This window comes from Carcharhinus amblyrhynchos, chromosome 19, assembly GCF_965287045.1.
Source record: "Carcharhinus amblyrhynchos chromosome 19, sCarAmb.v2.hapA, whole genome shotgun sequence".
NCBI lineage: Eukaryota > Metazoa > Chordata > Chondrichthyes > Carcharhiniformes > Carcharhinidae > Carcharhinus > Carcharhinus amblyrhynchos.
The window spans coordinates 30,238,597-30,266,165 of NC_137342.1; the positions used below are offsets into that span (position 1 = coordinate 30,238,597).

At 40.4% G+C, this 27,569-nt stretch overlaps 1 protein-coding gene across 4 annotated transcripts in view; it reads right to left on the bottom strand.

The window, feature by feature from the left end:
- Window positions 1–22: 22 nt before the first annotated feature.
- Window positions 23–27,569, bottom strand: part of napepld (N-acyl phosphatidylethanolamine phospholipase D) — a 50,558-nt gene continuing 23,011 nt past the window's right edge. For all 4 annotated transcript variants that reach the window (XM_080207474.1, XM_080207475.1, XM_080207476.1 and 1 more), the window contains exon 5: window positions 23–1,329. In XM_080207474.1, the coding sequence (XP_080063600.1) occupies window positions 1,204–1,329 (126 nt within the window). In that variant the 3' untranslated portion in view covers window positions 23–1,203. The remainder of the gene's footprint in view (window positions 1,330–27,569) is intronic.

Consider the following 27,569-nt stretch of genomic DNA (forward strand, 5'->3'; position numbering starts at 1 on the left):
AGAATGGAGACAAAAACACAAAAAAGGGAAAATAGAAACTTTAATTTTTGTTCATGAACAATGTCATTGAGAGATCAGCTGGAGTTTTTTTCTCAATTTTTACATTTTATCACATTTTTGAGTACTAAAAATATTTCACCTCAGCTCTGACTCATTTCTAATGGTGCAAACACTACAACCACACAGTCCTTAAGTGTTAATCAGTTGGAAAGGAGTATTAGAATAGTAGCTACAAAATATGTAACATTAGCCATTCAAACCCAGGACAGATGTACTCCCTGCAGTGAAAACAACATCTATCCCTCTGAGAAAATTGATTAAAAACATTTAAAACATCTCCTGCCAGAGAGGAGACAAAGTATTTATAAAACAGCCAAGAATACAAATTGAGGTTAATTAGCATATCAGACTGAGCCAGGGTTCCAGCAAAGCACCTTTGAATTTACTGGGTAGCCCTACTATTACTCTTTCCCTTCAGTCTTGCATCTTCCCCATTCAATGTAGCATACTCTTATTTTTGCAATGACGACCAATCATATTGCTCATGGCCACAGATTATTTATTTATTTATTTATTCAAATAAATTCACTGATAATCCGCATCTTCGTACATCTACCTGACCACCAATGCATCTATAGTGTCAGTAAAATTTCTGCTTATTAAAGAGGCACTTGGCTTAAGGCCAACTTTCCATTTCAAGGTCATAATTCAAGCTGCACTGAAATCACTGCATGTATAGTATCTAGTTACAGTAAAGCTTATGCATTTCACATGCTCAAAATATCCATTTATTTAAAAGTGTGCAAACTTAAAACATTTTTGGCAAACGTGCAGGTGGCAGGTTGAATGCATCTACAATGGAAGACAATCACGGGTTCACTTTAGGCAGCTCACACACTGCAAAACCCACATTTATCCAAAGCGATCAGCAATAAGATAACATCTTTTGGTAGTTTGATAAAATAAACACTATATAGATTTTTAACTGAAAAATTTTATGGGAAAGAAAATTCACTTTTAAGGCAAGCATACATGATGCTTGTTTGTAGAATATGTGCAGTGAGATTAAAGAATTGTGACAATTCGTAAACTAATGGCACTTCAATAAAATTCAGTCCGAAATTAAAAACAAAGGTTATCAGAAAGACAAACCACGTCCGCTTGCTGTGTGTGAAACACCTTGCCCTTAAACAGTTTGTATTTTCACTGAAAACCTTCTTCCTCACTCAAATTCTTTGATTCTCCATGCTTTAAAACAAAGAAATCCTCTGGTTTCAATCCATATCTTTCACGTGCTTCCTCAAGTTTTCTTCGAGGTTCCAAGTAGTACTGGAATTTTAAAAATCTTTCATTAGTTCAGACCATAGTTTTGAAAAACAAGAAGGGAGACAATAATAAGGACATTGATACCAATAAACAATTCAGCATTTCTGTATGATAAACTACCACCTCTTAAAGATATACTTTTTTTTTACTATTTTATATTCTCTACTCACAATCCATTCCATTCCCACTTGAGATCGAGAAGGCATCCTTGAGACAAATGACTAAGTATAAAAGCAGCCTGGAGTAATTGGATTGCAAATTTTTCTTTATAAATCACTTTCAAATCACTTAACGTACTTTGATGCCAATATTGGTCATATGGGAAATTAATTTAGTCGATCCTGTCTTACCACTTCGTGGTAAAATGCATTGGAACATCAATCAGGTGCATCAGCATTTGGTCTAATGTCATACTTCAGAACTGAATCATTTCAATTGTTTGTGAAACAAAAAAAAATTACAAGAACTTTTTGGAGATACAGGAGCTAAAGTTGAACAGTCCCTAAGAATGGACAGGAACTTGTGATGTGCAAATACCTTGTACCAGTTCAATGTGATGCAGGTGGCAAGGCACCTTCTGGCTGCCTATTTGTTCCCATGATTATAGAATGGAGCTAGCACCAACTATGCTTTTGAGTGGCCTCACACCTCAGCAGGAATCTAAAATAGTATGAGGCTTGCCTCAGTTAGAGGTAGTCTGCGACAAATAAAGCCAATCTGTACCTCTTCAAAGGGAGGTGCATCATTGCTGAAGCAGGTAGCGGAAGTCCTTGTACAAGTCATTACAATGTGGGAAAAGCCTGAACAATGACAACACGGGAGAAAATATGCTCCAAAGTTTTTAAATGATGCACAGAAGGCCTTAGTGAGGAGGTGCAATGGAGAAATGCTATATTCACAGAAGACCCTCCGGACAACTGCTCAGAAAACAGCGGAACGAGATAGCTGCAGTGATTAAAGCCAGGAATGTGCAGCATTGCAAAAAAAAAATCAGTGACTCACACAAGTGGTTAAGATCAATTAATTCATCTTCGAATGCCATATCCCAACAACTGCACTGCTGGCCATTGATGATGCACAATGCACCACATCCCTTCAGTCACTTAACAATTTCTGTTAATCAGGACTTACACATAATATTTATCGTTGCACTTGCATTGCTGCAGGCCTTATATTCACATCTCACAACTTGTTCATGCTGCCAGATATTCAACTATGATAGCCATATTAGTCAAACAGATAGCACCATGTCATTGATGTGCTTTCCACTTATCACTGCTGCCATGCTAGCTCAGGCTGCCTCCTTTATGCAGATGCTATTGAACAAATGAGCTTGCTGGGTGTCACTGTAATACAGTAATGAAGAAGATTGTTGAGGCACCACGCCAGGGCAGTGGCAGTACTTCCATGGAGCACTAACCTTTGTTGTCTCTCAGGATGACTGTATTCATTTTTCCATCATTGCAACTCTGCTAATGCTCTTGCTGTTTGGTAAATTGCCAGCCCATGGTACTACCACCCATGTCAATTTACAGTCTGAAGTCAGGCTTTCTAGACCCAGAGCTGCTCAAGGTTGTCCTGCAAGGCTATCTGCAGTCCCTTACAATTAAAGTCAGCAGCATCCAACCAGCCACCCTCCAGTCACAGGAGTAATACTACAGACTAGGAAAGGGAAAGGTGCACACAGGCACTAAGGGAATATATAAGGCTGTGCTTTCATGATGGTAAGGTTATTCAGTATACAAATTAACATAAATCTTGACATCAGAGGTCTCCTCCAGGGTGGTCTAACCTGCAGAAACATTCTAGCAGAGGAATGTTCTCTATCATTTCAGCACTCAACTTTCCTTGAATTTGTACTGTGCACATTTTGCACACAGGATTCGTAGACCATGTCTCTAGCTACCCTTTGGTTTGTGTGGTGGCACAAATCCAGATGAACAAAAACAGTGACTGCTCCCAGGATCTCTTGACCTGCAAGATCTACAGCCTATGATCACACACCAACTGGTTTTGAGGCACACACCAACTGGTTTTGAGGCACAGTACAGTACCCATAAAAAGTAGACACAGTCTGTACCTTGGGGAAGCCAATAATTTATCACTCTGCTTCCTGCTCACTGGCAATGAAATGTAGTCTCTTTGAATGTGACATCCCTTGCACAGCTGTATTGGATATTGCAAATATCTCCATCTCCAGCTTAGAAGGAGCCTAACACACAAAATGTCATTGCCACTGGCTATGAAAGTGACCATGGCAATGTGAACCACGCCAAGTCTGAGGTTGCAGTTTTGGCTACCACAGATGGCCAAACGTCTGGGGGTTACCACTGATCAGAAACTGAACTGGACCAGCGACATAAATACTGTGGCCAGAACTGGACAAAGGCCAGGAATTCTGCAGTGAGTGACTTACCTCCTACCTCACCTGCGCCTGTCCACAAGGTACAAGTCAGGATTTTAATGAAGTACTCTCCATTTGCCTGCATGGGTTCAGCTCGAACAACACAAAAACTCAACACCATCATTGCTCAACACCATTAATTGCTATCACTTCCACAAATATTCACTTCCTCCACTACTGACAAACAGTGGCAGCAGTGTGTACCATTTACAAGCTACACTGCAAGAACTCACCAAGGTTCCTTAGCATCTTTCAAACTCTCAACCACTATCATCTAGAAGGACAAGAGCAGCTGATACCTTGGAACACCAGCTGTAGTTTTTCCTTCAAGTCGTTCACCATCCAGATTTGGAAGTATATCGCTGTTCCTTCACTGGAAGTTCCAGGATTTTGACCCAATGACAATCAGCACTGTGGGTGTACCTACACCTCAAGGACTGCAGCAGTTCAAGAAGGCACCTCATTACCACTTTCTCAAGGGCAATAAATTCTGGCCTAGTGTAAGGGGATTCAGAATGGCTTGGGACCAAAGATCAGCAGATCAGGCTAGATAAGATCGGAGTAGATAGGATACAGAAAGAGTTATAAAGCACCTGAAATATACCGCTTGTAAAGAGGTACATATAACCACTTAATAGAATTTGTATGTATTTTTGAAAACATATTTTGTATTAAAGCATATACCTTTGTTAACAACAATACTTGCAAGGCATGATGCGGCATAGTTAAGTAAAAAGTCACATTCTTTAAAACAATACTGCTCCTGAGCAAACAAAACAAAAATCAATTCTCCTCAATAGTCTCCAGACAGCCCTTATGAATGGGATACACATTGAACCAAGGACATTGGATAAGGAAGTTTGGAAAACATCAGGAGATTGAGTAAGACCCTTAAGGACCACGAGCTGATCACGCAGTCCCATGCTGTCCAGAAGTAGTTGTCATTGGCCAAGATATATAATCTTACTTATAATGATTGGGGTGGACAAACAGCTTTTGAAAATTGTATAATTACAGAACTAAGAGTAATGTAATTTCAGAGTTGATTTGGAACTGCTCCAAATCACTCTCCCTCATACAATGACCAAACTTGGAAAATAAAGAACGTCTTTTAACCAGAGTACTGTCTCCACAAATGTTTGTGTTAGCTGAGCCATAATTAAGAGGTGAAATCCTCCACGTGAAAGTATAATACATAATTTCTGGAAAAAAATACTCCTACAGATTGGCGCTGTGAGCAGGGTCATTTACTGGATTCTAGTGGCATGATGCGTCTTTTATGTGGGTGAGTACTGTATTATTTACCACCTAGGAGATAGAGGAATCATGTATTAGGCCCCAAAATCATAAGTTGAGTGATCCAAACAAAATTTTTAAAAATAGGAAGCTGCGGACAGATGTAGTATTGAGTACATTGTGCTTAGTGAGGGGAGGAGCAAAAATGGACTTTCGTATCACCCTGATTGATTAGCAGAGCATGGAATCGCCACGTGAAAGAAAAGGCATTAGGGGACTAGAGCCATGTGACAGAATGAAAATGGCCGGTCAAAAAGCAGAGAATCTCCAGTGAGAACCCAAGGGCAGTTTGATACAAACAGTAGGAATTGAGCATAAAAAATTAAGAAAATGATAGAAAGAGGGTATGATACAGAATCTTCCAAAGCCGAGCAAAAAGGTTGGTGACTGGGACATTGGCAGAAATGCACCTTCATACTAGTGCCATGATAAAAAACCATTTCCAGAAGGAGGCGCATTGTAAGCAAATAGCCGCTATTAAAGCAGCACATTCAGAAATAACACATACACCCATGAGAGGATGGTGGCAGGATCACTCTAACCCTCAGTTCCTAGGGTGGGAGAAAAAGGGGAATAGCATCAGAGATGGCAGAGTAGAGAGATGGACTGAGGAAGCTTACCAAAGGAAGCTGCTCGGCATAATGATAACCCCCCCTCCCTAATAATACAAAGGCCCCGTCTGCTCCTATGGTGCCAATTCAAACCACAATAAAAACCCGTGCAGCTGGGGCAGGAGCAGCCACCACTATTACCAATCAGTAGTAACTGAAAAAACAGTTTTTCATGGATAAGCTTGGCCCATTGCTCTGAAACCACCAGAATTCGACTTTTTGGGAAGTCATGGATGAATTAGGGGAAGTTCATGACCTGACTTTAGATGATGCAAGGCTTCTGGTAAAGGGGAAACTGGCTAGGTCAGCATGGCAAATGTTGCCCGCAATTGCAAGCTTTTTCCGATTTAAAACAAGCTATGGTAAAAGCCCCTGCCTTCGGGCTGGTAGAACTCACTGAACCATTCCACATCTTTTGTCAGAGAATGATGAGATTCAAGCAGCATGTAATGGCCCAACAACATGGGGCTAAACTAAGACCAGTAGGATACTTTTCTACCCAAGTGATTGCCAAAGGTGTGCATCGATGTGAGGGCCCTAGCACGTGCCTTGTGGGAAATAAGTGCTTCCGAGCCCCTCACCTTGATGGGGAAAACAATCCTCCATAGTCCCCATACTATTGTCCAACTCTTGGAAGCTGGAAGATTGAAGGGAGTTTCCGATAGCAGATGCTTGAAGTGGGAAATGAACATTTGCCAGGGGATAGACAAGTGAAAATCAGTAGAGATACAAGGAAAAATCCCATAGGAGGACTGACAATACAAGGAACAGAGCATGAACATGTAGCGGAAGTGAATGAAGAAACAAGTGGGGGTTTGGTAGAGGAATCATTTGTGGGAGAAGGGGTGGTTAACGTACATATGGATGGAGCAAGGAAGTATGTCAAGGGGGAGCCCTGCACTGCATGTGGTGGATGATGCAGGTACAGTGATTGCAGGAGAATAAATCCCTCGGAATAACGACTCAGGTAGCTGAATTGTTAGCCCTGACCAAAGTCTTGGAGTAAGGTAAAGGAAGCGAGTTATTGGCTATACTGACAGTAGGCATGCTTTTGGTGTAGTACACGACTACATGACAGCCTGGAGTCGTTGAATGGAGAATACATGCAATATGAGAACTTAATCAAAGACTCAATTCAAGCCGCCCAAAGCCCCTCGGAAGCAGCCATGATTTAGGTACAGGCCCATCGAAAGATTGAGAGTCAGGCACACAGGGGCAATAGTTGGGCTGATCAGACCGCAAAAGAATAGAATAAGTTGGGTATAGATATGAACTCCAGGAGTAGCAGCCATGCAAGCCAGATAGTTCAGACAACAACGTGAGACAGATGCAATGTTAGAAGAGAAGGAAAGGTGGAAGAATGACAGAGGACAGAAAGGCCATAACAGAATATGGAAGGAAGGGAGGGAGAAACAATAGCCCCAGATGCTACAACAATCCATGCTGAAAATATACCATGGATTAGCTCACAAAGGGAGAGATGGTATGGTTAAATTGCTAAAAGAATTTTGTTAGTGGAATGGCATGGGAAAGGGTGCAGCAAAATTCTGCCAGCAATACATAGAGTGCTTTGGCAGACCCTCTGCACTCAAAAACCAGGTAAACACTCAACAGCAACATAGGGATTGAACCAAAATGACAGGAGAGGATACCCCTAAATTACCCACACCAGAGGATATGGTGAAGGTGAAACTTATGACAAGTAAAAAAAGGGTTAGGGGTTCAATGGAAGAGATCCTACTTAGTGATTGTTGCAGGACAAACATATGCTCTGATCAACGAGAAGCCCAGCCCAATGCCGTGGCAACGTTGGACACAGTTGAAACCATATCCCAATGAGCAGTCTGGTAATTGCAAACATGTGCAGACTGCCCCAGTGGATGAACGAACCTGTAGAACAGGGATTATTATGGCCTTTGCATCCACTGCACTAATAGTAGGAATAATTTGGATTTGTAAATGGGCGACAGGTCAAGGGACAAAGGAACCAAGAGGATGCACGGAGAGAAGAGATAGGAATGGTGGATTAACGTAATACTAATTGACATCTGGAAGGAGTTTTGTTTATACCCACAGGGTACTGCTGGCTAACCTGCTACCTGGGGGGCCCCCACATCTGTCACTTCGCCAAATAGGATCTCATCAGACTGATCGACTGAACAACATCGAATAATTGACACGTACCTGAATATAACAGGATTGATACATTAGTAATATAATGTAATTAGTAATGTTAGTAATATAACAGAACCAGACAGGGTATTGAAGATTGAGTGTATGGACCAATTAATTGCTAGGTGCCTCAGCACCAACGAGCTGGTAGCTCTGTGAAAGGATGTGGAGATCAAGCACAATGGTTGATAATTATGAAGGAGGGCAATGATGCCGAGGATACAAACCGACATAAGTCCCCTGAATGGGACTATAGGAATTGTACAGACCGAAGTGAATTTTAAACTGTTGGGAAGCAGAAATATCATGTCAAGGGGCGCTATTGGATAGGGACCACACCCAGGAGGTGGGCTAATAGCCAGGAAAAACCATTATATATACAAAGAAGAGAACAATGACCCAGGTACCAATCGCCTATTATCCACCCAACTAAAGAGAATAAACGCTCCCAAGTGTGATGAGGATATTGCAAATTTAACCACAGCACCTGCCACACCATCCCCTGTAGACTTTAATGAACTACAGAAAGTACCAACACTTGTATAATTATAGCAATAGCCAATAACAATGATTTGGAGGGTAATTGAGGCGCACCAAAAATGGGTTACTATGGATCCAGATTTTGTGTTGATGAATTCAAAGTACGAGGTTGTAATCCCTGATTATTGTGTGGCACAAACATTCCATCACAACCAAAAATTCTGTTTTTAAGTATATAAAGTGTATCACAATTTTAACAATAAATACATTTGCTGTTCTGACACAGAATTTGAAAAGTTGCTTTCAAATTTTGTTAACCCTTTAAGCTGTTCTTTGCAAATTCAAAATTAAAAACCTAGATAAGAAATATAAATCATTTTTTACTTACTGGAAAGTAAAAACAAATTGGCATTGGGCACATAACACCTCTGGTGAGCATTCGTCTTTTTCAAAAAGTTCATATTTTTGAGATTATCCACTGATTATACTAATTGAGTTATTGGAGAAAAAAAAAGAACAAATTGCCAAAAAAACAACTCATGACAACTTAATGTGAGATTTAAAAGATTGCTACAGGATTGTGTCTTTAAGATAAAATGAAGTTGGGGGGGGGGGGGGGGGTGGTCACTGGATTTTTTCTTAAGTTTACCTTACGAAAATAAACCTGGGTGATGTGCTGTTAAAGATTAAAGGAAGGCCCAGGGTTTTGTTTTGCTGGAAAAGAGGTGTTCATACTTGAGTCAATGGCAGTAGCAACTATGTCTACAGTGATTAGACTGTTAGTCTCTACAGTCCCAGGAAGGTGATGCAAATGTCAAGTTATGCACTATTGTTTTAAACTGCCCACTTCCTTCTGTTAGGGTACCCAGAACCCCAAGTTACATTAGGAAGCCAGACCAGACACCAACAATCTTCCTTTATGATGTAAACATATGAGGATAGGATATTTCTCTCCAGGAGTGATTCCACTGACAAAGTATGGATCTTTTATAGTAAAACAAACTTTATTTAATAACACTTTAAATATAATTCTAACAAATTAAGCTACTTAACCATCAAATTGAACAATATTTAAAAATGAAAGGAAGCAATCTTATTTTCTAGCTTATGACTGTTCCAGTTTCAAATAAGCTCCATTCATGCGTAAATCAGCATCACTTTTAATATAAATATAGAAATGCCAATCCAGGCATACTGTTACACAAATTGTGTTAACAGTCTTGAAGCTTTAAGAGAGATTTTGTGGAATGAGTTGAGTTCTCAGCAAGAGCCTGCACATGTCTCTGACTTTACAGACCTCCAAAAGCAACTGCATAAGCTTCTTTCTCCCTGCTATAGACCCAGCTCTGCACAGTAACCACATTATCACATGACCCTACCAATCAACTTATCATGGAATCTTTTATGTAAACAAAAGTGCATTAACTCAAAGTAACAAATTCCTACCTGAAATTAGTAATTTAAAATTGTTTTTACAACCCTGGAGGTAAATGTTTTCCAAACACTCCGACTGCCTGTAGAATAAAGCTGAAATTTTAAACATTTTACAGAAGCATTAAAAAAAAACTATCTACAGGGACTGCCTATTATCATCATCACACTTCCAAGATGGGGTAAATTTGGGGTTCTACCTGGATACAAGGCCCTTGTGATTCATGTTGTCAAGGAGATAGAAATGCTTGCACTCTCAAAATCTAAGATATCCCAAAAAGTTCACAAAGTTTGTCTGCAAAGAGAGAAAGAGAACTAAAGGCTGTATATTTCTATGGCTCACCATGCAGGAACATGGCAGGTGGGAGGAGAGCTCACACTCAGATTGAAAAGATCAAATTGGTGAGGCTGGAATATTTGCTTTACTTGTGCTGGAGGGAAAATCTCCAGGAAAATGCTAAGTATGACCGACAATGGAAAGGAATTGGAGGGAGATACTTGCAAGCTAAGAATCACTTTGGACTATGTCCAGGCAAATTAAATGACTATTCAATCTAAAGTATATCTGTAAAGTGGAATTTTCAGTTGTGTTAAAAGGGAACAGTTCCAAAAACAGTTTTGTAGTTTAATGTAAAGTTGCCTGCAAAAATAATGTTTAGCCAACTGTGCTTTTAATCTGCTCATAGCATTAGATCTTAAAATGCAAAATCTTAATCATTTCAATTATTAAATATACATTTCACTTTTTAAAAATATCACTACAGAGATCATAAATAATATAAAAACGGGAAAATGGCACAGATATGACCGTCTAATTTTCCATGGAATTATTTTATAGTACCCTTAAAATTAACTTGGATACAGTTGACCTTCAAGTAACCCTGAAAACTCATTTTATAAAGGAACTAATTATGTGCAGCATTCTGCGGGTATGATCTTTGCAGAATGGCATGAAGGATGAAGTTATGTCACTCCCTCGGTTTCCCCCCATCAATTCAGCGGCACACTGGTGAGCACTGCTGCCTCTGTCAGGGACCCGGGTTCAATTCTGGTCTGCGTGGATTTCCTCCCATAGTCCAAAGATGCGCATGTTAGGTTGATTGGTCATGCTAAATTGATCCTAGTTTCAGTGAGATTAGCAGGTAAATATATGAGGTTAGGAGGATAGGGTGGGATTATTGTCAGTTGAGGGCTTGAAGGGCTGAATGGACTCCATTTGGATTTCATGATTCTATGAGGTGCAAATAATATATAGTTGGTTGACAAAGATTTTGCATAACGGGTGACTACCTGTGCAAGTCAGTTTATTGGAATATAATGACACAAAATGCAGCATCAGTAACTGAATTCAGAATCTGTACAAATTGCTGTCACATTTTTAGAGCTTGTTAATCTATTGTAAAAACATAAAAGTTTTCTGGATGACCTCTCTACACACATCCTGGATCTTAAACATCTCAATGGGCAACCTAGTTCCAGGACAATTGGAAAGAAATGCTAGTAAATATCCAGGACATAGGTGAAAGGAGTTCCATGGAGATGCCCCCCATAATCCCCAACCCGCCTATTTTACTCACTCTAATTGAAAAACAACCTTAGTCCAGTGGTTCCCAATCTTTTCAGTAACATGACACACTTCAACAAAACAAACAATTCCACCCACTTTTTTCAGCTGAAGTGATTGCTCATAAACACTTACATTTACTCTGGTTAACGTCTCACTAGAGAGGTTGCAAGATACAACTGAAATTCAAGTTAGAAAAGGTAATAATACCATTAATTAAGAAATAAGGGAGAGCGAAAACAGGGAACTACAAGCCAGTCAGCCTCATATCAGTCTTTGCGAAAATGATAATTGTTAAGAAAGTCTTAACCTGCACTTAGAACATCATAATATGAACAAGCACGGTTTTAGGAAAGGGAAATTAAATGTAACAAATTTATTGAGTGTTTTTTGAGGATGTAACTAGTAGGGTTAATAAGGAGGAACCAGTAATATTATTATATTTCCAAAAAGCATTCAAATAAGGTGCCACACAAGAAAAAGGTGCATGGAGTTGAAGGTAGCACATTAACATGAATAGAGGATTGGTTAATGGGAACGAATTAGAGAGTATGAAACAATCCCATATTCTTAAACTGGTTTTCAACGCATGGTTATAAGAGTCCCACTTCTCTAGTACAGAAAGCTGTTGGGTCAAGTTCATTAGATATGTTCAATAGGGAGCTGGATATGGCCCTTGTGGCTAAAGGGATCAAGGGGTATGGAGAGAAAGTGGGAGTGGGATATTGAAAGTGTACAATCAGCCATGATCATATTGAATGGTGGTGCAAACTCAAAGGGCTGAATGGCAGATGCACTTCAGACTCCCGTACGTGCCCACCGACTGTACTGTGCATGGGTGCGATGTTGCTGTGTCACATGCCCAACATCTCCTCGAGCAACTTCACACGCTTCTGGATACTCCGAAGTAAATTCAGGCCAGAATGTTTTCTTGAAAACAACTATTGGGCATTCTTTGCTTCAAGCCAAAATAATCACTTCTGACTTTATGCACTTTAAATTTATGATTATCTAATTACAACATACTCCATAAGAAGCAAAATATAGGTCTCCATAAGATATTTTAAGGTATGATCCAGAGATTTCTTGAAATTACTATTTATGAAGTGGTAATAACTGTAAATTATGGCTTGGGCCAAACTCCACAGTATACACATTGTATTTTTAAAAATGCACAGTTTTTGTGTATGCTCATTTGTTGAAATGCAAATTCCTTACGGAGCTTGTATTATAGCACATGGTGTGTTGTGAAGTTCTCAAAAATGTCTCCTCCAGCACACAATTGCACACTGTTATAAAAAATAGGCCAGACTTTGTTGGAATATAGTGTGCTCTGTTAAATAACTATTTTCCCCCTTCCCATTTAACCCAAAAAAGCCCAAGATTGCCCTGCAAGTATGAACTAATAGCACAGTGAAGAATTTGGGATCTTGGTGTACAATGGGGCAACAATCTATCTCCTTGACTCATTTAAAGGTTGAGAAAGAAAGGATAACAAAAAAGGAATTATGAATCAAATCAGGTAGAGAAAGAGAATTAGATTAAAAAAGGAAATTGAGATGAATGAAAACTAATAAGAGAAAGAAAGAAATTGAAAAAACTGACAATACTTTATCTATCAGAAGGAATGAAACTCCACAGTTTGAAATTGTATTCTCTCTAGGGTGGAGAGATTAGACACCGTCAGAAGTGTCAAAACACCAGGTTAAAGTCTATTGTGAATAGAACTCCCACTCACCTAACAAAGGGGCAGCACTCCAAAAGCTAGTGGCTTTTGCTACCAAATAAATCTGTTGGACTTTAATGTAGTGTTGTGAGACTTCTTACTGTGTTTATCCCAGTCCAATGCCAGCATCTCCACATCTGGGGAGATTAGGCAGCTTTGCAGGAACATAAATCTCAAAAACGTTAACGATACCATTAGGAAGCAACCCACACTAACAAGAAATATGCAAATACAGCAACTTCATGAAAACTCATGCATGGGCCCAATTTTAACTCTGTGCAAATAAACTGGTTTTGAGTGAGTTAAATTTTTGCCCATGTCGAGATTGAGTGAGGTGTCATTTTCATGTTAACAGGGGAGTGGCAGAAATCATCCAGTTACTTGTGGCAATTCACAATTCCCTTCCTTGCCACAAGTTGTTAGATGACTTGTACATAACTATGTCTGTATTGAACTCACTGTTATTTTGACAGAAAATCTGGCTCAATATCCCACACAGCTTGTACTGCTCAATATTATAATTATCATTTCCAATGTTATCCCAAGGTGGGTTTACAATATACATAGGATGAGCAGTCTTTTGGAGATCACAAAGCCAAAATACCTGTCTGTTTTCATTCATAAGAATAAAGTACTCTCACTGAGTGACCACTCTGATGTTTTTCTCCCAATCAGGTACAAATTAGGATGTCACTCAGATTGTCAAAATTAAATATGATCCTTACAGGCAAATAATCAACCTCTCATTCTACAGTTCATCATTTACATTCAGATTATAAAAACTAGATGTTCATGTTCTAACCAAAATACAATGTGGTAAAGAAACATTTAACCATTTTGTTACATAAAACCACTCGAAAAGTCAGCTCTTTTCTCTCCTTACAGACGCTGCCAAACCTGCTGAGATTTTCCAGAATTCTGTCTTCTTGTTTCAGATTCCAGTATCCACAATAATTTGCTTTTATCATATTTTTGCTGAATGTTTGGAAATGCAGTGAATCTTATGTTCTAACAATTTTCTCTACCAATTTTTTCCATTCTTCTTCTGAAGCCACAACTCCTTGGTTAATGTTTCCATAATGAATGATTGCCTTCCTATATCTCTCTTGAATCATTGGTACTCATAGAGCCTTGACTGTGTGGATTGATAGAGGTGATATTTGGATGAGAGAGGCACCACAACAGAGTCTGATCCTATTTTGACATTAACACATGTAGCCACACATTTCCACCAGAGGTCACTGAAGAGTGATCAGGAATAAAACCATAGTGGGCATGCCTTTCTCTTGCTAATAGGCACTGAGGCCCAGTGTTGCCTCCCTAGGTCTGAAAGGATGATCTGGTCATTAAATAAATTCACTAAGCAAGTATCCCATACTATAAGTTTCTGACTTTTAAAAAAATGTCACCAACATTGGGACATCAAGTGAAAGAGGCTCTGGGTTTACACACTTCCTCCTTTCTACTGGTGAGAGTACTGGGTGCGGGGAGTAAAATTTAGTGCTGACTGCAGAACTGCTCACAAAGCAGGTACCAATGTCATAGCAAGTTCAAATAACAAAAGAACACTAAAGCGTTTTCAGCAACAAAATTCATTTGCTTAATTTTTGCTTGTTCAGATAGAGTTAAAATGCTATGCTTTGACCTTCAGAACTTAGGTATAAATTCAGTCCACATTGAAGAGCTGAAAAATTCTCTTTGCTGAACGTAAGAGGGCCATCTGAAATGAACTTTCACAAACAAGCCAAAGCAGCCTACAGAATTGAACATACGCTTCAGAAAGGCTGTAAGGATGATTTAATTGGAAATTTGGAAGAAGTGTCCAATTTATTTGACCCTTTAAGGATTTATTAAGAATGGGTTAATTATTGTGTTACACACCACAGACAGAGGAATGTTCCTGTTGGTGCAGAGTAACAGCAGCTTTACTCTTATATCCAGCTGTGTTACATCAGACCTTGCAGCACCTGACACTGACAAAACTGACATCTTCATTCACTAAGAAGCATAACAATCTGTGTTTTCATTTTCTACTGAACATTAAAATTGTTAGGAAATCCAGTCATACCAAAATAAGTTGGATGTACTGGTTTTATTATTTCTCCAAACGTTCGTGTGCAATTTTGAGTAAATGCTAATTATCGACTATATCCCAGAAACCAGTTCTTTCAATCGGGTTTTTACTTACTATAACTCACATAGAACATAAACTACTGTGTGAGCTTGTACTAAGTTGCAGTTTTAATGCAGAAACTCATACATTATTGACCAGGTGGCATCATTCCTGTTTCTGAAATATAATGAAGGACTGAATTTTCACCATTTATGTGGGAAGTTTGAGGGCAGGGCAGGATGAGAATTGGACCTGTTGTCTCCAGAGACAGTTCAGAGATGGCCACAAAGACAGAAGAGTGCTGAGATGGACCGGTTACAAGGCCTGGCTTAGTTCAGGCCTTTGACTTAGTCACAGAAAAGGCAGTTTAAACCCTCTGGCTCTTATACCCTTGGCCCCAACCCATCCTCCAAGCTCCTCACACCTTCAAACCTCATCCATGCCCCTCCTATCCCCATGGTTCTATAACTCCATGTCACTTCTATTTCCCCTCATTTTAGGTTACCTCAGCTGAGAACCCCATGTCACCTCCATTGCCACTCATCCAGTATGCACTATGGGCAGATGGAGGACCTATATGGAGATAATAAAAAAATAAACTTTTGACCAACAGTTTTAAGAGATTACACTTTTAACAATCTAAAAGAGCTCTCTTTCATACACACTTGATATTGAAAAAAACTAATTCATGAAACCCATTCAATAAATTTAAATCCTCTAGTGATCATACTATAGCAAAAACAAACTGCTATTCACTAGTGAATTCTTTAATAATCCCTTAAAACTGTTGATCAAAATATGAACTCTGCCCTTTGCTGAGATCAGTGGTTTTGAAGCTTTTGAAACTCAACCAAGCATTCATAATATACTTAACTGTGATAACATTCCTTGGGAAACATCAGCAATGAAATCTGTAGGAACTTGAGCAGCCTTCGGTTCCCTATTGCTTTCTCTATGTCATTGCCAGGGCCAGAGTTGACTTGTCAACAAATCAGCACTTATATCTACTGTAGGATAAATTGTGATCATTTGAAATTCGGCAATTTTACATTTGTCCTGATGAGTGAAAGCTGAACGCCTTCAGCAACACGTCTGTCCTGTGAGCAGTATTCACATTCTGTACACCATGTGACAGATGGTTCCCCCCCCCCCAAATTCATGCCAGATGGCTTGTCAATCAATGCACTCCAGCTGTCAATGTCTGCCTTTCAGAACCCGTTTCCCCCTGCCCAAAATCCCCCCTCCCAATCTCCAGTTCCCCCAAGGCAACCCTCTCTCTGCAGCCTGGCAGCAGAAGGGCACATGGGCACTGCATTTACCTTTTTGATTCCTCCCCCTATCCCTCATGCCAGTCCACGAATGTCAAAACCACCACCAAAGCCCAGTTGGTGCGGTTTCTGATGGGGAGGAAGGTGCATAATGGGAGGCCACTGAATCTGGCTTCTAGCCTGCTAATGAAATGCAAACCAGTGGATTTGCATAATTTTCAGGTTCCTGTCCATAAAGGCAGGTGAATGGCATTAGGTTTGCTGGTCCGATTCAGTGGGACACTAGGATTCCTGCCAGCAGCAAACAGGGTTGGCGGACCCCTCCCCATGTGCTTAAGCCCTTGGAAAATGAGATGTGCTTGAGCATTAATTTCAAATAACCCTGCTCAATTCAAATTTCCCATCTATGCATGTCCCCTACCATCAAAAATGGGCTCTGCCAGAAATAGAATCATAGAATCCTGCAGAGCAGAAGGAGACCATTTGGCCCATTGAGTCTGCACCAACTACAATCCTACGAGGACCCAATCCCCATAACCCCATGCGTTTATCCTAGCTGATCCCCTGACACTAAGGGGCAATTTAGCAAAGCCAATCAACCTAACCCACACATCATCGGACTGCGGGAGGAAACTGGAACACCCGGAGGAAATGCACACAGAGACGGGAGAATGTGCAAATTCCACACAGACAGTGACCCAAGCCAGGAATGGAACTTGGGTCCCTGGTGCCGTGAAGCAGCAGCTAACCACTGTGCCACCGGTGCAGGACTTGCGAATTGGAGTTTTGCCTGCCATTTTTCAAGCCTCAAAATCAGTCAGACTCCGTGAAAATCTGTCCTCAAATCTCAATATAATAAATTCCGCTATCACAAAGCATTGAAGCAAGAGTTCCTCCTGTAACCGCAACTACCAAAGAAGAAACAGTCAAATTTGGCAAATCTTCTCTCATTGGGCCAGATGCTACTGCAGCCTCATAAATGGGAAAAGCAGTCTAGGAGATGGATTAGAGGGGCTCAGAGATGATTTACTTGCCTCTTTTCCTCATGTTTGGGAAAGTACTGACTCTCAACTTAGAGGTTCTCTATGTTGACAAAGCTGAGGTAAGGAAATCAGGACGTGTCTGTGGGGGAGGAGGGGGAAATGCAGGGGAGAACTTCACTCCATGGCGCAGTGTGCAGGGTTCTAACATGGGATATCACCACACTTTGTATTCCACAGAGTGCCTGTTCTAAGTTAGTTATCCTGCTGCATATGAATTTTCATTTTATTCAGTTACTGAATGTCTGAAATCATTTCTGCAAGTCAGAAATTAGGCCAGAATATGCCCAAGCTTTAATTGGCAGCCTTAGAGGACATAGTTACTACTAAAAAATTGTACGTAGCAAATCAGCTTTTTAAATAGTGTTGCTCATGAGTCTTTGTTGCCAGTGAGAAAAGACTTGCATTCATATAGTGCTTAACATGGCCCTGTTGTGGGTAGAGTTCCTGCCTCTGAGCCAGAAGCTCCAAGTTCTAGTTTCACCCAGGTGCATTCATAACATGCTCAAACAGATCGAGAATAAACCTGCAAAATCCTTCCAACACACCAATGGCTGGTGTCTGAAGGCGACACTCCTGGTTAGCCATGCTTGATGTGGAGTGGCCTCCTATCGAGCTTTAAGCCCCTGGTGATAGACTAGCGATTTGTTCCAGGAATTACTAGTCAAAGAAACAGATGAATGTCTGTCTGAATGCACCAGTAGGTGTGGGAAGAGAATTGGAATTACATGGCCATTGGATGTTTCAAATGCTTTACAGCCAATGTAGTATTTCTGAAGTGTATTTTCTTTTATTCATTCAAGGGATGTGGGCTTCACTAGCTTGGCCAGCATTTATTGCCCATCCCTCATTGCCCTGTAGAAGGTGGCAGTGATGAAAGCAAATTACTGCGGATGTGGGAATCTGAAACCAAAAGAGAAAATGCTGAAAAGTCTCAACAGGTCTGGCAGCATCTGTAAGGAGAGAAAAGAGCTGACGTTTTGAGTCCAGATGACTCTTTGTCAAAGTAGTGAGTTGCCTTCTTGAATCACTGCAGTCCATGTGAAGTAGGCACACTGAGGAGCCCTGGAAAGTTCCCACAGTGCATCTTGTACATTGGACACATTGCTGTTATTGTGCATGGGTGGCGGTGGGAATGAATGTTTGTGGCTGGGATGCCAATCAAGCGGCTGCTTTGTGCTGGATGGTGTCAAGCTTCCTTAATGTTGTTGGAATTGAACTCATCCAGGATTGTATTCCATCATACTTCTGACTTGTGCTTTGTACATAGTGGACAGGCTTTGAGAAGTCAGAAGTTAAGTTACTCACCGTGGGATTCCTAGCCTTTAACCTGCAATTTTGTAGTCACAGTATTTATATGGTTAGTCCATTAAGTTTCTGGTCAAAGGTAACCCCCAAAATGTTGCTAAATAGGGGAATTCAGCAATGGTAATGCTGTTGAATAAGAAGGGGTAATGGTTAGATTCTCTCCTGTTGGAGATGGTCATTGCCTGACATTTGTATGGCGCAAATGGTACTTGCCACTTGTCAGCCCAAGCCTGGATATTGTCCAGGTCTTGCTGCATTTGGACATGGGCTGCTTCAGTATCTGAGTTGACACATAAGGTGCTGAACATTATGCAGTCATCAGCAAACATCCCCACTACTTTATGATGGAAGAAAAGTCATTAACGAAGCAGCTGAAGATGGTTGGGCCCAGAACACTACCTTGAGGAACTTCTGCAGCAACATCCTTGAGCTGAGATGACTGAGTTCCAAAAACTACAACCTTCTTCCTTTGTGCCAAGTAGGATCCCTTGATGCAACACACGGTCAAATGCAGCTTCAGTATCAAGGATAGTCACTCTCACCTCTGCATTTCAGCTCTTATATCCATGTATAAACAAATAGGTTAGGAGCAGAGTGGCCCTGGTGGAACCCAAACAGAGCATCAATGAGCAGGTTATCGTTCAGCAAATGTCACTTGAAAGTGTTGATGATCCCTTCCTATGCTTTACTAATGATTGAGAGAAGACTGTTGGGGCAGTAATTGACTGGATTGGATTGGTCCTGCTTTTATGTACTGCATATACCTGGGCAATTTTCCACAGGTAGATGCATGCACTGTTGTAGCTGTACTAGAACAGCTTAATGTGGTGATGCCAGTGTTGGACTGGGATAAGCACAGTAAGAAGTCTCACAACACCAGGTTAAAGTCCAACAAGTTTATTTGATAGTAAACCCACAAGCTTTTGGAAACACTGTTCCTTCGCCAGGTTATCTATGCTTAATGCTATCTCCACTCACATTGTCTGCACCTTTAAGACTTGAATAGCAGATTAGCTGTGGGGACTCGCATTCTAATTAGTATTCTGTAAACTGTGTGCGCCTTTACATGCCCTTCTCTGATCAGAACCTTCCACACACCTGACGAAGGAACAGCGTTTCTGAAAGCTTGTGGATTTACCATCAAATAAGCTTGTTGGATTTTAACCTGGTGTTGTGAGACTTCTTACTAGAACAGCTTGGCCAGAGGTGCTGCAAGTTCTGGAGCACAAGGCTTCGGTACTATAGCCTGAATATCGTGGGTCCTGCAATAACGCTATGATTTTATTTAAATATATTAATAGGTGTTTTAAAAACTTCTTGCACACACCCTCGGACCCTTACAGAGCAGCCCGATTGAACACTTGTGAGTACCAGACATCTACCATAGAAGGAGTGTGTGCCATGCGCAATCCTGGACACCTTTTACCAAAAGATTTTCAGGTCAGTCCAGACAACGTAGGGAGTGGTTTATTCGAAGGGCTGAGAGAGTATGGTGCTGTGGAAAAAAAAATGGAACTCAAACTATTTTTTAATTAAGAAAAAGGTTCAAATATGAATGAACAGGAAAATGAATAGGAATCAGAAGAAATTAGGGAATCTATTGTCGATACATTGACAAATAAGAATCATATTTTACTTTACATCTTGCATTGTATTCAATGTACAAATACAGTTAAATAATTTTCCCACAACAGTTACTTAATTAATTCCTGTTTCCAGCGTTTCTAATTGATCATTATATTCTGCAGCAGATAAGGAAATACTAATTCTAAAAATGCACTTCTCTACAAAAAAAGTTTTTTTTTCAAACTACCTATAATTTGTTAAATTGTCTCAGTTTCATGGTAATTAGGGCACATCATGACTAGCTCAAACTGTGTATAGCTATACTGTCTGCTCCACCTTGGAACAATGACTGCTTTGTAAGAAGCCTGAAGTTTTGTGCTCTTTGTGAGCAATACAATTTCACTTATTTTGTTCCCAGATTTAAGCTTTAGGATTGTTTCCGAAAAATAATCCTTTGGTCAGTAATATGTGGCTAATTCTCTGTTACACTTAATTTAGATAAATTCCTCCTAATTCTGGCTTTTCTGCAATGAATGGCAATTGCCTGGTACAGGATTCAAATTAAAACTACAAAAGTATCTCCACAGCAATACACTTTACAGCAACTTTGTCTCAGAGACAACAGTGGTTCTTGCTCATGTACGAGACAAGAGCTCAGGCGATTTAGCACATACTTTGAAGTAATCACATTCCACACACAAATTCCACTGACAAGAATTATTTTATTGCTTTTGCTAAAAGTCAGTTTGCTAAAATTGATAATTTCACCATTGATCCCCTAACCCCAATTACAATGGAAAGAAAATCATGCTATAATGTCTAGTGATTAGTTTAGTTTACTTAGTATCACATGTAGGCTTACATTAAACACCACAATGAAGTTACTGGAAAATCCCCTAGTCACCACACACTGGCACCCATTTGGGTACACTGAGGGAGAATTTAGCATTGTCAATACACCTAACCAGCATATTTTTCGGACTGTGGGAGGAAACCAAAGCACCTGGATGAAACCCACGCAGACACAGGGAGAATGTGCAGAGTCTGCATAGACAACCAGGAATTGAACCCAGGTCCTTGGCGCTGTGAGGCAGCAGTGCTAACCACTATGCCACTCCGGGGAAAGTCATTTGATTGTTTCTCAAAGTAATTCTTCCAAATCCTTAAATCTTCCTAGCCTAATGTTTCTTCTGATTTAAGAAGGATGCCTATTAACTTGATTTCTGATATTTTTTAACCAATGCCCCTTTGACCACTGCTTGGAGGGTTGAATTAAAAGACATCTCAGGTCACCATGAACTTTGTGCATGTTGATGGTGAAGGGCGATTGTTATAATTCCCATTTTCTAATATCAGTGTTCCAACAATCAGCACTGTCTAAAAATCAGTAAATTTTCTACAATTTTGTTTTAAGTTTATTAGTGTCACAGATTTACATTAACACTGCACTGAAGTTACTGTGAAAATAGTGTTTTCCTACATTCCCATAATAACTACATTTCAGAAGTACCTCACTGACCATACACCACTTTAAAGGTATCCAAGGTGGTGAAAGTTGTGATATAAATGCAAGCTTTTAATTCTGACTGCCTATCGACCAACAGCAGGACAGATCTAACATTAATTAGATCCTTTAGATCATGAAAAATGTCATCCTATACCTCTCATAAGCCACTTTCCATTTGTTTCTTTTCCTCAAACGTTTCCCAAAAGTCAAAAGGCAATGGTCAAAACATTAGTTTTGGGTGAGTTTATGAATAAATAGTTCATTAAGCACTGGCTTCCAGGGATGGAAAATGAATCTGTGTAATTTTGATGTTAGCAGAGTAGAATGTAGGTCAAATTGGTCATCTCAGCTCTATCAGCAGAGGAGGGGTGGAGTTTTGGGGGTTGTGTATGGGGGGAGTTTTCATGATCAAACTCAATCAATTGCATTTCCCAGTGACTGTGCATAGTGAAACTGGCAGAATGGCAGAGTACTTGGACTGATTTTATAGTGAGGGAACAATTTCCTAAAGCTAAGGAACGAAAACGCAAAAGATTAATGTAAAAACTATCCTAGTGCCAGAATAGAGATTGTATTTAGGCAAAGCTAATTGGCAGTGTGTGGGCAGTTACTCATACAGAAGAGCTACTGCAGCCTGTAACTGACAGCAAGGCAAAATCAAGGAAGGTGGTTGAGGAATTCAAGTGGGTTGACAGAGACCAGGAGATTGAGAATAGGGGTTTACAAAACAGCTCATTGTCTTCGGTGACACTGACAAGTTAGCCAACTAAACAAGCAGATTGGAGCAGCATTTTGACATGTGGTCAGAGGAGGGACAAAAGATTAAATACACTTGTGAACTTGCTGAATGTACAAGTGGTCAAAAGAAGAATATTCAGATTGTGGAGATTTGTGGAGCCATTGGAATACCTGCCGAAAATTATCAACATTATTGCAAAATAACCTGAAATATTTAGGGAATTTTCTCCTTTGCATCAAGTGCGAAATAAAACAGTTATTATTTGAAAGGTAGGCTTAGGTTAAACAAGTAATAACTCAGTAATGCCGTGCAACATGGCAATCAGTTTCAAAAGTCAAAGCTAACTGTGGCTGAGTACTGTGGAATTACTGAATCCTCAGCTATGTTTTGCTGCATACATTCCTTGACTCTTCTTGCAAAAAATAGTTTCACTGCCATGCCACAACAAACCTAATCTCCCAAAATATTTGACCTTGCAAACCATAATAAAGTTGAACTTTACAAAGGCAGAATTCACAGGAGCTATTTTTAAAATACATACTCAGTTCCCTCCAGTGTTTTAATGCTAGGGGACTGACCTTTTAAGTATAGAGGTTTCATGGCCAATTTTTGACTCCTTTGGGTGTGGCAGAGTCAAAGTCCATCAGACCACCTGCTAATTAAAATAAATATATTCCTCCGATTACCCACAGGCTTAAAAAGAAAGCAAAACGTTTGCAAACAGGCAGTTTTGCAAAAACTTTAATTCCTATTTTGCAAAGTCATAAACTCATTTAAGCAAGCATAGTAATGAGGTAACATTATACTACAGATATGTATGTTAACTATTCTCTTATGACATAGACCAACTTGCAGGCTGTTAAAGGTACAGTCTACAAAAGTGGTGTAAAGCAAGTATCCATACTGCGAGAATATTTGCCAGCCTGGTCTCAACCACTAACGTGATTATCAAAGGGTGGATTATACTTTAATGTTGCTTCCCACCAATAATGCAATGGTAACGTAATTAGGCCCCAGTGTGATATAGGAACTATGTTGCATGAAATTCCCTAGAAAAAGAGTTCTGCTTCTGATCAGAGGTCAATTGAGGCCTTTGAGACATTCAACTTACATTCCAACTGCTGTTTCATCTTGCTGACTGTCATGTCCTGCCACCGGGGCCAAGAGCAGGAATCGATCTTGCTTCTCAGGCGGCAGGATCCTGGGGTGGCATGTTGCTGGCAGCGGCCAATGAACAGGTTGCTACTAGGGCTGCTAATTCAGGAGGGGAGTTCACTTGCAATTTCTGCTGCTAGTGGTGACCAATGCTGAGGCTGCAGCTATAGGACAAAGTAAACATCCCCAGTGAACAGACAGAGGAGGAGAGTTGTGGTACATTGGCAGAACTTTTGCTGCAGGGATAGCTGCCAGGTGGGTTCTCCATGACCATGAAGTAACCATAAAAAAGACCACTCCCCTTAGAAACCAATTGGGAGGCTGCCAGGGTTTACCTAGTAGTCTCCCCATGTGGCAGCTGGCTCTACAAATGTGGGAAAAATGCCAGCAGGTTTGGGAAGTGGCTCTTGATTTGACCATTAGCTGTTCAATTGGTGCCCAGTTGGTGGTCACATCACTAAGGTTCGTGCCACTGGCAGTATGCACAATAGCATGATGATAATCCCCGCAAACACCTTCCATCGCCATGGTACCAGCCCCCACCCATCTCCCAGGTTGACCCCAGTTGGCTGGGAAAGTCCAGTCCAAGTGTAGTATTGGTGCTAATTGTTTCTCCTTTGCAGCAACATTAAATGTGTGCAGCAAAACTGCTCTAACAGTGATCTCCACAACATAGCCAAAAGTTCAGAATTCCAAAGAAATAACTTCTACTTTTTGTGTGTTTCTTCTGGTATTTCCAAGAAAAATAATTGGAAGGTTTTTTTTAAAATGGAGCTCATTGTGGTAGGAATTTTGTTTCTAAATGAAGGAAGTATGAATTTGAATTGTGGCAAGTGTCATGAGTGGAAAATATATTATAAAGGTATCTAAAATTAGAATTAAATATGAATAATCTCCACTGGAATTAATGACCTTGTGTTTTCATTTTTTTTTGAGTGTTGTGCTGTTAATAATCTCCTCCACATGTGCTTGGGTAGCAGCAACTTTAAAATACCTTCCCAATGGCTCCTCATCAACTGTAAGCCCAGACAGGGGCTGACAGGCTATTTATTCCAGTAGGGCAAGGAGTTAAAGGGAAGGCAAGGCAAGGCAGAGGGATTGGTCTGGTCATCAGCCAACATCTATAGACATTCACAACAAGGAACGTACTGCAACATAAACAGAAAATGCTGGAGAAACTCAGCAGATCTAGTAGCATCTGTGGAGAGAGAAATGGTTAACGCTTAAGCATCCAACATGACTCTTCTTCCTAACCAATCTGGTGAACAGCCCCAGTTATTTTCCTCTTGTCAATACGCGGTTACTAGGAAAGCTTTGGGGTTTAGAAAATTATAAAAAGGACAGTAAATTGAAGGTACTGTACAAAAATAGATGACTGCCAGTATGACTTTAAAGATTATTTTGTGCCTTTAATCATGCTATGAAGCAAAATATTGAATATGCTCGTCTTAGGAAAGAACCTCCTAAAACTTGAAATTCATGCTAGGAAAGAACAGCCCCCAAAACAAAAAATATCCCACAATAGCTCTTGTACACCCCTTTTTTCCCCCCCAGATACTTGTACAGTATTTTCTTTGCATGCAGAATCAATCCCCTTGCTTCTTTTAGAAGGCTGCTCCATATATACACAACCCTAAACATAAAGTAGTTAAACTTAAACCATCTTTTCAACCTCTATCTCCTCATTTTAAAACATATTTGGCCCCAAATTTGCTCATGTCTGCAAGGGTTGTGCCTGACAGGGTTGCCTCTGAACATTCAATATGATTTTTCCAAAACAGCCAGTTAATGGCCAGAGGGTGGGCTCACTTCCTATTAAAGAAGTTGGATGGGCTCTTGATGCAGATGTTGGCTGCGTTTAAATCGAGGGAGGAGGTGCCCAAAGTGGAGATGCACCTTCTCCAACTTTCTCAAAGATTAAATTTAACGTGGCCACTGCAGGAAGGAACTACTCTACAGGATAATCTGCTGTGTTCAGACAAGCTTAGAGGCCCATCTTGCCTGCTTGAATACTGCTCTCATGATCTGTCTCTAGGCAACTAAAACTTCTCTGCCACTGCCAAGAACCTGAAGGCAGATCAGAAAATTCCAATTGATCTCCTTCAATTTGCCCTTAATTAGTTTAATAGGTTACCCGTCATATACAAGTGTGTACCCTGCTTCCCCCGCCCACCCACCTCCAGAAAATGGTGAGGGGGCAGAATGAAACCTGGAAACTGCCATATTTATTGCCTCCCTTTCAATGTAGATCTGAGATTTGGGAATATACTAAATCTTTAAGATTTCATTTTTTATTGACTTTTCCAACAGTATTAGTCAATCAAAGACAAAAAAAATTGTGTACGCAGCAATATAATTGGTTTCACAGACCTGGAAAATATCGCCAAGATTTTAGCGACGATATGAGCTGAAAATTTATGCAATTTTATAAATAAAATGAGCATCCCAATTGCACATTACTGATTATATCAGAAACACGCATCATCTGTCATTATAAACAGCCTAATAATCAGCCTCTTAATGGAATACCTTCAAAAATAATCAATAAATTGCACCCTTTTAACATTGCCAGTAATGCGCTATAGATAATTACCCATTTCCCACAAACGTTCACTAAGTGATAATCTAATACTGACATTCTCTCACTATCATTTATTTGTTGATATAAACACAGGTGGTCATGGTTAGCGAATACGTTTTCAAATGATTTTTCCTCCGGACCACACCACCAACCCCTTATATCGCTCAATGCACCACAGCACTATTGCGCACCCAACAATAATCAAAACTCATACCTAACATTCAGATTCTCCACCTCGCTCTCACACATTTAGCAATACTGTCAGCATCACATTTACCTCTTTCACATACTTCAACTCTTTAGCAGGCACATTACCCAAACACAGTACAACATACTGATATCCAACCCTTCCGCTTTCCAGACAAGGTCGCACATAACTGCAGGAAGCAACAGAGAAGCAATTGGGGTCAGGCACACATTTATACAGGTGCTAAAGCTGATGGAGAAAACGATTCTCCACATCACAGGTCCAGCTGTGAGGAAGGCCATTCTATCTGAGCTGATGGGAGACTCATTGCTATGCAAGTGCAGTTTGGTGCCATGCCAACTGAGACTGCACATCTCAATGCTGAAAAGGGCATGCAAGCTCTCACAGCAGTGCAGAAAGCTGTGCTCCACTAGACTACTGAAATTGCAGAATGATCACCTCAAGAGAATGGCAGTGTATCTATTGCGTACAGTCTGCTGTTCTCTCTCTGAATTACATCATTAACCTACTGCCATTCTGTCAGTGTCCCTGCTGTTGCCTCTCAGCCAGCTAATATAGGCTGCAGTCGCCTATGCCAAGATAGTGTAGTACATAACCAGGCCCTGAAAGCCAAGAGCTGCTCAAAAGGTGACCTGCAAAGTAGGATCTGGTGATCCCATTAAGTAGCACTAGTAAGGGGTGGGGAGGTCTGGGAGGCGGGGTTGAGATCTCTTGTGCAGCTGAACGCACGCAATTGAGAAAATCAAAAGTTAACAGGGACTGAGAGGAACAAAATGGCAGTTGAACGCCAAATCAGTTTAAACATTGTTTGACCACCCTGCATGCTTCTGTGCAATGTGGCACACCCATGCTAGCATTCTACAGTCAGAGAGTGACACAGGGGCTAAGTGTCCAGGAGTAGTACAACCAACATTTTGAAATTCTGGACTAGTAGCACTTCTGGGCTAGTAACACCGTACTAGCAGTGTTTTAGTGGAAATCTTCAGCTTATATATTTGCCAGAATGAGTCACTGGAAATGCTGGCAATAGAATATATGTTTAAGTTTAATTTATCCAACTCGTCAGTGAATTGA